The 12,549-nt window shown below is 60.3% G+C and overlaps 1 protein-coding gene across 3 annotated transcripts in view; it reads right to left on the reverse strand.

The window, feature by feature from the left end:
• The window catches only part of FAM193A (family with sequence similarity 193 member A), a 126,195-nt gene that overhangs the window by 22,315 nt on the left and 91,331 nt on the right, over positions 1-12,549 (reverse strand). For all 3 annotated transcript variants that reach the window (XM_037046869.1, XM_037046862.1, XM_037046877.1), the window contains 6 exons: positions 8,612-8,810; positions 7,330-7,602; positions 5,894-6,176; positions 5,122-5,305; positions 3,971-4,201; positions 958-1,789 (listed from right to left, as the gene is read on the reverse strand). In XM_037046869.1, the coding sequence (XP_036902764.1) occupies positions 958-1,789; positions 3,971-4,201; positions 5,122-5,305; positions 5,894-6,176; positions 7,330-7,602; positions 8,612-8,810 (2,002 nt within the window). The remainder of the gene's footprint in view (positions 1-957; positions 1,790-3,970; positions 4,202-5,121; positions 5,306-5,893; positions 6,177-7,329; positions 7,603-8,611; positions 8,811-12,549) is intronic.

Here is a 12,549-nt window from a genome sequence, read left to right on the forward strand (position 1 = left end):
TGAGTCAGACCCCACCCTGTTCCCTCGCGCAGGCTCTGTAAGCCAACAGCTAAACCGCCACGTCTGCTTCTGCGCAAGGCTTGCTTGCTTGCCTCTATGTAAGGACTTAGCTGTAAGTGCTGGGTGCGACTCTCGTTTGCAGCCCCTGCGGGCACCGTGTCTCTGGACACTTTGAGAGTTCGCCCCTGCGCAGGTTAAACTTGGCCAATAAAGTAACATCTTTGGAACCTTGAAAGTCTCCGACATTTGTTCCCGCGGTTGGTGGATGCAACAGTGCGCGGTAAAGAGGTAAAGAAAAGATACAAAATAAATAAACTTAAAGACAGAGGAATGTGTCTGCCCACGGGACGGGACACGCAGATGCTGCCTGGACAGTGGGGAGGGACTGACCGGGGGCCACCACCCCAGCCCGAGGGCAGTGCCGGCAGCAGCAGGTGCTGTGCCCTGCAGCGTGGGAGGACCAGGGCCCGCACAGCCTCGGCACCACCGCCGGCCACAGACCTGAGCCTGGCTGCAAACCCAGGGTGCACGGGCACATCGGCACCACTCGGAGCCCCCTGCACTGTGCTCCTCTGAGGGTTCGGCGACTGTGCGCGGTCCTGCCAGAGGAGCTTCATCTTGGGGGAGACGCACTGGAAGGGTTTCGGGGCGGAGGGGCCTCACGGTGGAAACGGAAAGGATTCTCTCCTGGCTCAGGGAAGTGAGAGAGTGCTGGCTCCGGGTGGAAGAGGCTGGTTTGGGGAGCGAGTGCGCAGGCATTCTGTGCGCTCTCTCTGCAGCTTTCAGGGAAACTTAACACTATTTCAAAATGCACAGTGGGACCACAGTGGCTCTCTGCCCCTGGTATTGGTGAAGGGCAGCATGCGGCAGACCGAGCACCGACAAGCGTGGCTCCTCTCACCACCGACTCAGGACCACAGGCCCCAGCCACGCGGACTCCCATTCATTCCCATTTACCGAGAGAACTGCTGGCTCTGTCTCCCTTCTTCTTCCGGCTCTTCTTGCTCTTGCCCCTGGGCTGGGGGGAGCCGGTCAGCGCCAGCTTGCTGCTGGGTGAGTGCTCGCCAGCGCAGGGGGACTCTGTGGGGCCAGGGCTCGCCTTCCCCTCCTTGACGTGGTTCAGCTGCTTCTTGTTGTTGTTGTTGCTGTTGGCTCTCCTCTCCTCTCTCTTCGGCTCTGTCAGGGGGCTGAGGTCCAGCACTTTAGCCTTTGGCTCAGTCTGGGGCCGGGGTCTGGGCTGGCCCTCAGAGGGCCTGGGGGCCTCTGTGGGCCTCCCACCTGGTTCGCTGCCAGCCTTCCCAGCCTGTTTCGGCTTCTGTTTGCCGGTCCCCGCCTTGTGGTGACGCATGATGTCCAGGAGAAAGGACAGTGGCTCCTGCTGCTTCCCACTGACCCCCTCGGGCAGGAGAAGTGTGGAAACCCTGGGGTCTGCCAAGTGCCCGTCCGTCCCCAGCCCGGGCTCTGTGTGGTCGGTGTGTCTGGATGGGGAGGGAGGGGAGGTTTCTGGTTCTTCGGTCAGCTCCAGGGAGCCGTTGTGCATGTGCACAGGGTCAGGCCCCGGCTCTGCTGCTGCCTGCAGAGTCCCCGCCAGCACGTCCAACTTGGGGCAGTCTCTCGGCGGCCTCTCCTTCTTCTTCTTCTTCACCGCGCGGAGCTTCTGCAGCTCCTGCAGCCGCCGGAGCTCTGCCGTGAGCCTCGTGTCCTGCTCCTGGTCCTGCCGCTGCTCCTCGTGGGCGTGCACGTGCTCCCGGGCCCTGGCCTCCGCCTCGAGGCGCGCCTTCTCCTCCAGCTGCAGGAGAGAAGAGAGGGAGGCTCAGACAACAGCAAGTACTCTAAAAATGAACGCACGCGGAGAAACTCCTTAAATGGGTCATGAAATGGGAACGTGAACCCTGAAGGGTACATAAGCAAAAAGCTCTCAGTAAAACACACGTGTCCCAAGTATTTTACATGCACACTTACTTTATTTGGGGAAGGGGACAGTTAAGAAGCCACTCATGGCCATGGACCTGGTGCCACGCACTTAACACAAGGTGGCAGCAGCTGCCCCCAGTGCCCGCTGTGGGCTCGACAGAGCCGATGGCAGGCTGCTGGTGCCCTGCGTGCACCTCCCCAGGCGCAGGCAGAGCCGTTTCCACGTGTGGACAGGAAATGAAGAAACGCGCACCAGAAAATGTGAAGCCCCCACAACCTCCCCGGCAGGTCAACGAAACCCGTAATCCACTGCCACCAGACTGTCTCTGACGCTACAGGGCGGAGAGACCAAGACCAATTCTGCTGTGCAAGCGGCAGGAAATGGGCCTTCTTTAGAGACCCCTACCCCAGGGGCGTGGATGAAGCTGCTCCTTGTGTTTAGAAAACAAACCGAAGTCCCACAGAGTGGGGCCTGGACCCTCCTGTCGCTGACTGGCCGGGGGCTGGCGCCTGTTAGAAACTCTGGCAAAACCAGTCTGCACGGGAACCGTAAAAGTCCTTCCACGGTTGAGTGACTTTTCACAATATTTCAGTAGGCGTTATTTTAAAGACAATTACTTGTTTTTTTGAAAAAAATTAAATACAAACAAAATCGAAAGTGTAATGAGAGGTTTTCAGAAACAACTCTCACAATGCCAGTGGAAGCTATCAGAAGCCCGTGCCGCACCCACAGAAGAGAAGCCCCCGTGGCAGCCGGGGGCACTGTGCCATGCTGGCAGGCGGCCTCCGCCACTCAGGGCTGTGGGCAGACCCCCCAGAGGGGGGGTCCACATGGGCTCAGCACTGGCTTCGTGTCAAGCACCAGCCCACCAATGAGACGCAAGGCTGGTTTGTGGGTAACTGTGAAACGGGGCGCTCGGTGGAGAGCACAGGGTCTGAGTGGATGCTGAGGGTGACCATGGTGAGCCTGAGGGGCTGTGGCATCAAGTCTGGACCCAGACCAGCTCACAAGGACAGGGGCCAGGAGACCAGGGTGGCGAGTGCCCTGGAAAGCACCTGAGCCAACCCGGGGGCTTCTAATGACTCCACAAGGACATCTCCAGGCCTGGGGACCACCCTGGGGCCCCCGATGCTGCTAACACCTCTGGATGGAGAGCATACCCCCTTCTCCCCACTCCTGTGGGGCTCTGTAAACCAGGTCTTCTGGGGGTCAGAACAGGTCTCCCCCAAAGTCCCTAATCAGCCCGAGAGCCACTGCAGCCCTATTTCAGGACTGCGGCGCCGGCAGGGTCTGGACAGGTATGCCACCAAACAGGGCAACCCCAACTCGCTGAGCACTGCCCCTGCCGCGGTGCACCACACCGCAGGCCCTGGGGGCTATCCTCCCCAGCAGGCCGGAGCCCTCCAGCCCTCCAAGTTCCTCTGTCAGCCCAGATCTGCCTGCGGAGGGCGGGCTCTGAAGCTGACCCCCTGAGGCGGCTGCACCCAGGAAAGTGTCTGGGCCTGACGCTGAGGCACAGGGCTCTGTGGGAGACCCCCAGGAGAACTGAGGGGTTGGACACAGTCTCTCAGTCAGCTGCAGTCTCGGGGTATCGTGCTCACTCGCTGGGCCACAGATCGAGTCCCATCATAGCCCACGATGGGGCAAACATGCTTTGTGACATCCCAGCCCTGGGGGGAGGTGGGAACCACCCAGCACTGTCCGCAGTGCCTGTCCCCTCACTCTGCCGTCCTCGATATCCATGCTGCGTGCTGGCCCTCTTCCACCCAGATGGCATGGCTGTGGGGTGAGACAGGAGCTGGGGCCGCTGCCATGCCAAAGGCCCTGTCCCTGCCTCCTGTCACAGTCACTCCACCACCGTCTCCAAAGGCCCACTGCTAGTGTCCGCGGCTTCCCTGGGCACAGAGGTGGGAGCTCTGCAGCCCATGCTGGCCAGCACGGCGGCCTGAAGGCCTGTGTGGGCCCACGGATGTCACAGGCCAGTGCGGGAGCCCCCCGCCCCGAGGCCCCGACTGCACAGACGCGAAGGCGAGTGCAGACACAGGCACAGGCTACCTTTCTCTGCTTGTGGCGTGCCCGCTTGGCGGCGCGCGAGCTGCTGGCGGGCTTGGCCTCGGAGCTGTTGATGAAGCGCAGCAGGTCCTCCACCCGGCGGTGGTCCACCACGCTCTCGCGCTCTGACAGCTGGCCTGCCTTCTTTGGCTGCTCCTCCTTTCTCTTCGTCAGCCGTAAGCGAAGCTTCTCCCTCATTTCTGCATAATTTCTGCTTGTTGGTGCAGCTGGGGGCTAAGATAATTAAAAAGGAACATGACTAAATTAAGCTTCACATATTAATGACACTGAACATAAACTTCAGACTACTTCTAAAAATGAATTATTCTTATTACTCAAATACATGCTCACTACGAAAAAAAGGAAACAAGAAACAACTGGCAAGTAAGAAAAATGTATACATTCACGAAACAGCTGGAAAAGTCTATATAATTATGTACAAAAATAAACGTTTTTAAGCTGAAGAGGAACCGCTGCAGACGCTGATGGGCCTGCCCCTCGCGCAGTGCGGTGCGGTGCTCCCTCCCTGCCAGTGCCCGTGCCAGTGCGCCTCCTCCCCCGCAGGTTTCTCTCTGGCACCGAAGAGAAAACCACCCCCCTGACCCCCCGCCCCCCGCAGAGCTCCTGAGTGACCACAGGTGCGCAGTGCAGGGGGCAGGGGCAGGGCTGTGGCGAGGGACCAACAGCCCGTTTTCCCCACGGCCGCCCAGCACCAGGACCAGCGTCTCCTGGGGAGACAAGCAACTATTCTGCACGGTGTGTGGGCACCATGTGCCAGGGCCCTCAGGGTGCAGAGGGGTGGCAGCTGGCCGCGCACACAGCGCCAGTGTCCCCGGGCGGCGGCCGCCTGTCTGGCCTCCCCGACCGCCCGCAGCTGGCCCCCATCCCATGGACTACTTTAAAACCCACACACACCAAGGCTGCACTGAAACCCTTACAGCTACATCTTTGGGCAGATTTTCTCGTTACGCCCTCAGGGCACAGACACCTTGGAACTGGAAGTGCTGCTTCAAACCAGACCTTGGCATGAGCTGGGCTCTGAGTGAAGTTTCTACACAACAAACCTCACCCTGAATGCCGCCCAGCCTTCCAGCCTGCCCGCCCGCCCCAGGACAGTCACACGGACGCGGAGGGACGTGTGGCCAAGCACTCACCCCGCCGTGCCCGAAGAATTCACAGTAGCAGCAGTCACAGTACTTGCCCTCCTTCTGGTTGGTGGAGGTGGAGGTGCTGGAGCTGTGCTCCGAGCAGCTGTCTTCGTCGGCACTCTCGTCCCCGTCGTCCTGCTGCGGGTCGTAGACGCCGTTCTCACAGCGGTGCCCTTCGCAGTCAGGGTCACTGCGAAACCGCACACAGGCCTGTCAGCGTGCAGCATGCCCTGCAGGGCTCCATGAGAGCAGGGCAGCAGGCACTCGGCCCGCAGGGACACAGGGCTCAGAGTCAGGGAGGTGAGGGGGGTGACTGGGTGAGGTGGTATATGTGGCGGGCGGTCACACCTAGAGGGCCTTGTGGGGCACACAGTCTCTCCACTGTCCCTTGCTACCACTTCATCCTGGGGTCGGGGGATGGATGGCTTCCAACAGGCAAGTTCAAAGGTAACAAATACTGTCTTTAAAAAAAAAACTGACCAGTGATGGTTGTGCTGTTGTATTTAGTTAAACATGCAACAGACACAACTTGAACCCCGCCAGGGCCCGCCCTCATGCTGTCAGGGTTGGGTGGGGCCTAACACACCAGCGGGGGTTAGTGCCCGGCTCCGCCCAGACCTCAGCCTCTGACAAGCACCCCCGCCCCACCCACCTCACTGGCTGTCACGCCCCATGACGCTGGGGATAGGGTTTCTATAGCTGCTGTGCCCTGGTGTCAGGGGGTGTGGCACCTCACTCCCCAGACGCCCTGGCCTCCTCCTCCAGGACCTGGGCTCACCTGCAGACACTTGGAGGTGCACTGATGGAGCCGTCCGTGGTGGGGGGCGGGGGTGCCACTGAAGCAGGACAGAAGCTCTTGCGGGAATCCCCAAACCCCGGGGAAGGGGCCGCAGTTTTGGGGAAGGTGGGGGCTGCGAGGTTCCCCAGGTGAGGCGTGGAGGCTGGAGAGAGGGCGGCGGGGGTGAGCGTGGGGAGGGGCGCCAGGCCCGTGGGGCTGCTCCTTGGGGCGGCGGGCACGGCATGCCTGTGCTCCTCCTTGCTGATGCCATGGAAGACCTCGCCTGCGTGGGAGACGGGTCATACCAAGAGTTGAGCCACACACGCACGCGTGCTCCTCCTAATTAAGACTTTTCACCAGTTTTTTTTTTGTCTAAAAATGTTCAAATCTTAGAAAATAGGAGGAAACCGCACAAAGAGCACCCAATACCTTACCCCTAGACCCATCGCCGCTACCACCCTGCCCCATGTACTCTCTCTCACGTGCACCTCCCCCCAAACACTTGGGCAGGAGCTCCTGAGAGCAGGCACGTGGCGCAGTGGACGCCCACCACCGGCAGGAGGTTCTCACCTGTGCACAGCCCCACTCAGGGTCCAGCTCCCCACACATCCTCTACGCTCTTCCCCCGGCCTGGCCTCTTAACCCTCTCCCCTCCCTCTCACCACACTGATGCCACACGGGGACAAGCCGGCCGCCCACCAGCCTGGGTCTCCAGTCTCACACAGGGCTGAGCTGAAGTGCCACGGGCATCGGTGCCACCCAAGTCCTGCCGCACCCTTTCTACCTGGGGCCCGGGAAGCACCCGATGTCAGCTTGTTCTGTGGTGCCACAGTGACATCCGGCCAGGTGTGCAGGGAGTGGCCTGCCAACCACCCGTGGGTACTGCTCCCACACAGAGGCGACCTGCCTCCCCCACGCTGACTCCGTGGCCCTCGGCACTCACTGCGTGTGCGCACCTGGACGGCCGCCAGCCTGCTGGCTCAGGAGGCTTCCTACTTCCGTCACTCTGCTCACACGACGGGCGACGGAGAGCTTCTCACCGTCAGGAAGGTCCCCCGCCCCCCACCAAGCACCCAGACTTCCGACTTCGGTTGTGTGCTCCAAACGGTTCCACTGCTCTCTGTGCTGCAGGGCCCCCATGAGCCAGCCCCCAAGTCCCCTGATGTCAACCACCGGCCGTCAACACCCCCGCTGCCAGGCTCTTGGTGCTGTGCTCAGAGGTCAGAGTCTGGCGGCGCCCGCAGGCTCACCCCCCGGACGCGGCTTTCAGGTGCCTAGGGACCCGCCTCTTGCTCACACCCGCAGGTGCAGAGGCAAAAGGCAGCACCTGCGAGGCCAAGCCCCAGCGGACGTTACTGGGACGGTGGCACGGTCTTGGGCGTGAACACTGGGAACTGCTATACCGCCCGCCCGAGGGCCCGCCAGCGGCGCCTCACCTAGGGACGGAGGCCTCTTGGACGACACTTTGAACTGGCTGCTGCTCGACTGCACCGTGGTGGCCGTGCAGGAGACGGAGGAGGTGGCTGACGAGGTGGCCATCACCACTTTGTTCGCCTCCACGAAAGCGTCTTGGAAATTATACAGGCATTTCTTTTTTGCGGCAATTTTTTTCTCTTTACAGTCCAAAACTACAGGCGTTCCATCGCTCGATGGAGGTGGGAGGGCGTCTGGTCTCGTCTCTGAGAGCGTCGGCCCGAGCATGTCACTCCCTCGAGAGAAGAAAGGGGACGTTAGGCTTTTATGAGAAGCACTGCATAGCTCTAACCTAACGGGAGTCTGAAGGTTAAGCCCTTAACGTGGGGGCTGCTTGGAGAGAGGGCCCTGCTGGGAGGGCCTGCCCCACTACTGTTTATGTGGGGGAAACCTCCTGGGCACCCACTGTGGGCCAGGGCCGGTGCCGGTGCCGGTGCCAGTGCCTGTGCTGGGTGCTTCCCAAGAGTTATTTAATGCCTTACAACTGCTCTCTGAGCTTGGTGCTATTACTCCCATCCTGAAGATAAAGAAACTCAGATTCAGAGAGGCTACGCAAGTTGCCCAAGGTCACACAGCTAGAAACCCTTTCCAGGCACAGACCAGGTGTCCAGTCTAGCTTGCTGTTCTGACCACATGCAGGGGCTGGGCATGGGGCCACCAGGGGCTCTAGCCACACGATGACAGAGAGGAGGCAAAGGGATGGGCCCCCACCTTAGGGGCCCGGCTGTTGAGGTAACAGTTGCGCCACCACAGCCAGGAGGATGGGCTTGTCAGCGGGACAGACGGCAGGGAGGGTCGGTGCAGAAGCAAGAGGGGAGGAGGGTCAGTCACGACATGCCAGCTGACTGTGGCCCTATGGCCCCGCCTATGCGTGCCCTGGGTTGAGGTCTGGCTGTCACCACTGCTTGAGAACCACAGGCCAAACACCAAGCCCTGGGCATGAGACCCTGAGCAGCGCTGGGGCAGCAGAGACCCAAAGTGGGCTGCCAGTGTGGCCTGCTGTGCTGGCAAGCAGCCCCAGAGCCCCGCCCACCAGAGGGTGGGACCCGTGTGGAGGGGTGGGGCAGCAGGACAGGCCCGAGGGGCTGCCCTCAGGAGACAGAGGCAGGGGAGCAAGCAGCCTGGGCACAGCTGCACCAGGGCTCTGCCCCTCTGGGGCTTCCACGGGAGACCACAGCCACAGGAGGCCATCTGCTCCACTTGGATCATTGCAAAACTTGAATAAAATTTTAACAGGTTCCTTACCAGAAATTGTATCTGGCAAGAAAGTGCCAGGACTCCAGTTCTTATCATTCATCACTTCTGATCCCCAAAGACTCATAAACTTAGAACTATTCCACTCTGGAGTGGTCCCAAAACAGCTCGGGTAAATATGGTCTTGAAGAGATGCATTGAATACCTGATGCTTATTTGTGTGATTCTGAACAGGTGCTGGTGGTAAAGCCTACAAAAAAAAAGTTCTAATCACATATCAAAGGTAATATTCTAGTTCCCTGTGTAGTTAAGCTACATACAGACAAGGCACTCCTGGAAACCTTGAGAGACGGGCTTGCTGTGAGCCGTGCCCTGGTGGGACAGGGCTCACAGTCAGACTCTTTTATTTACTTATTTTTAAACAGAGGGGAAGGGAAGGAGAGAGGGAGCGAAACATCAGTGTGTGGTTGTCTCTCACGCGCCCTCCACCAGGGACCTGGCCCACAACCCAGGCCTGTGCCCTAACTGGGAATCGAAACAGCGACCCTTTGGTTCGCAGGCTGCACTCAACCCACTGAGCCACACCAGCCAGGGCCCTAGTCCCATTTTAAACTTGACATTTTAATGATCACTGCTAAAAAGTCAACTTTGGAATCTATGACAAAAAATGGCAGAACTCTTAAACAGTACTCTTTCATAAAGGCAGAGAGCAGACTTCTGGGAAGAACTAGGCATTTCATGCTGCTGGCAGCCCCCTGGCAAAGCCCTTGTCGGAGGGAGGGAGCCCAGCACCCTCTCACCCCTGCCTGCTGCCCAGCCCTGTCCTGCCTGCGTGCCAAACCCCTGCACATACTGGCTTACTTCGGTCCTCGAACTCCTAGCTCCTCGCCAGCCTGGAAATTCACTCCTGCTGAGCACGTTCTAGTGGGTGCTGACCACAGCTCGGGACCCCACCGACTGAGGCTCACCTTTCAGGTCCAAGTGCCTCTTCCTCAGAGAAGCCATCCCTGACTTTGTCCTCACCACCCAACACCCACACCAAAACACGGGCCTCCCCCAAACACGAGAGAGCCCCCCTTTCCCCTCTTGGCACCTACCGCCCTTACAACTACCCAGTGGATCCAATGAACGCCCTCAAATTCTGTAAGCTTCAGGAGGGGGTGGGCCACCAGGACTCCCGCCACTGCCCTGCCCACAGCTTTCCCTGGCAGGCCTACCCCCAGGTATGGCCTCCCTAGGGGGCTACGAGCCTGGCGCGTGGAACCATGCCAGGTTGTGCCACCTTATGCAACACAGGTGAGCAACGAATGCTGTGCACACATGTGGCAGGGCTTTGGGAGAGTTCCCAAGAGCAGGTAAGGGTGTGGCAGAACCCTGGGGGCCTGGCTGAAGCAAGGGGTAGGGGAAAGACAAGGGGGACTGGACGCGGAGATGGTCTATGACCACGGACAACTGTGTCCTAGGCTGATGGGCTGCAGGAGCCAAATGACAGAGGACTTTGTACAACTTCTGTGCTGAGGGCTGGGTGCTGCAGAGGGTTGTAGCGCAGGTGAGGTGACCTGGCTGGGTGAGTACAAAGGTCAACCTGGGGCAGGGTGATGGATGAGCTGTGGGGGTAAAAGACGGCACTTAAGGCCATGTGGGGGTAAGAAATGGTGACAATGCGGAGAACAGGAGGTCGGAGCTCTCAGGGCCATAGCCTAACTGGATGCTGAGCTGGGAAAGGCTGTCTGTGGCTCCACCCCGGCAGGTGGTCAGTGACAGAGCTGGACATGCACTCTGGTCCTACTCTCAGCCTTCAGGCTGCAGACTGAGGGGTTCAGATGTCGGTTCTCCCTTCTACCAGCTGTGTGACCTCAGGCAAATCACCCACTCTTTCTGAGCTGCAGTTTCTTTGTCTAGAACGCAGAAATACCCACCTCCAGGGGCTGTGGTAGGAATCACATCAGACAGTGCATGTTGGCTCGCCGGCATGCTGCGCGGCCAGTCGGCCCTCAGCGAGTGCTGCAGAGGCCCACCATGCCTGTGCCACACTGCAGCCCCCTACACACAGAGCACCCTGGGCTTGGGGCTGGTCGCCCTCCCCCAATGCGGTGGAGGGTGCAGTTACTCCATTTGGGATGTTCAGTGCATCTGCTGACCTTGACTGGGTGCACTGAGTGCACAGGGAGGCTGGAACGAGCACACAGAACTCACAAGTGGGAAGATGCCAGTCTGGACGAGCTGCCTGGAGGAAGACAGGAGCCCAAGGCGGCCATGCTGGGGGGACTCAGAGCAAAGAGGGAGGGGACCTGCCTGTCCGCAGACAGGAGACACATTGAGAGCTGCTGCGCTGAGAAGACGGTGGTGGAAAGTAACGAAACGGAAGGATTCTTAGTCTTGAAGACCATCTGCAAAGGGGCAGCGATGCCTGACCAGGGAAAAGTGCAGCCCCGACCTCGGCACCTGCTCTGGGAGGGCTCCACCTCCAGCCCAGCGGGGTGGGCTCTGAACAGCAGGAGCACCTTCGGGGCTCTGCAGTGCCTCAGGGACGTCCCGAGTGCCACCCACCCCAGACATGGGGGGAAAGCCTGGCTGACAGCCTGGACCTACCGCCCACAAGTGTCCAGAGGGCTCATGCTGACCCTTCCGCACCCTGTTCCCACAGGGCTTCCTTGGCGGAGTCGCCCACTGCCCCGCAGCCAGCGTCTCCTCCGTGCCACTACCCCTCCACTCTGCCCCCGCTATTTCTACTAAGGGATGTCACGGTGCTCCCGTTTGTACATCAAGGGTGTTTCTGCCTTCTCAGACTGTGAGGGTCCTGAGCACAGGGATGGATGGGCTGGCTCTCTCCTCCCAGTACAGGGCGCAGGGCCTAGCGCCCACCGCATGCCCAGTGACCGCTGAGCAGAGTACAGCCTGGATGGGCGAGGGGACACAGCTGTGAGACTGGGACATTGCCAACGCAAGCTGACAACTTCACTCAGTTCACACACCTCCTCAGATGCCAACGGACTCAGAATGGGAGACCCAGCGGCCAACCTCAAAGGGAGCAGGGCCGTGACAGTCCACGGCTGGACGAGATACCGACTGCCCTGATGGGTTCGGGGCTGCCTTTGGGGAACTCGGGTGCCCGCCAAGCAGGCCATTTCGGGGCCACGCCTCGGCAGTGCGCCAGAGATTTCAGCACAAGGTGAACCCTCACTGTAGGAACGCTGCTGGCTGACTCAGAGCTCCAAGCCCACGGGACGCCACCCATGCCATGTCCGTGACACATGGCTTGGAACAGCTCTCCCCTCTGATACAAAGAGACTCAAAGGGAGCAAACTTCCACTTTAAGCAAGAGCGCCAACACCCACGTGCCTTCCCGAAGCCGAGGGCTCCCGCAGGAGCAGAGGGCCCAGCCAGTGGTGCCCAGGACTCACAGCCCCACAGCCCTGGCCAGCTGTGGACGGCTGCACGGAGGGCCTGCCCGCACGGAGCCCCCACCCGGGGGAACTGCACAGGCAGGGGCATGGGCCTGGGTCTGTCCTCTCTGAGGTCCTTAGCGCCCCTGCTGGAGGCTGTGATGGGGCAGGAGCACCAGTTGCTTCTTAGGCCAGAAGATAGAAGATGGGCATACGGCCTCTGACACAGAACACAGGGGACAGGTCACACAGGACCCCCGAGGACAGTCGCGGTGCCTGCACGCCCAGAGCTGTCTCTCCTCCAATTCCCACCCAAACACACGCCTGTGCCATGCTTGGTGCCACGTGACAGCTCTGCAGTGACTGGGCCATAGCGCTGCGTGCAGGGAGCTGACAGCCGCGTGCAGCCCAGAACCCCACGGGGCCCCTCCTGCAGGCCCCCTTCACGCACTGGGCTCAGTGACAGCAACCTGGAGACCACTGCCAAACAGTCCCCCAGCCGAAGTACAGAATGCAAGACGCCCCTCTACCTCTGTCCCTAGACACTCACCCGGTGGGGGGGAGGCTCCGCGGTGTGTCTTCCAGAGAGAGAAAACACAGGAC

Source organism: Sturnira hondurensis, unplaced genomic scaffold (genome assembly GCF_014824575.4).
Source record: "Sturnira hondurensis isolate 20B ecotype Veracruz unplaced genomic scaffold, ASM1482457v3 Scaffold0000780, whole genome shotgun sequence".
Taxonomy (NCBI): Eukaryota; Metazoa; Chordata; class Mammalia; order Chiroptera; family Phyllostomidae; genus Sturnira; species Sturnira hondurensis.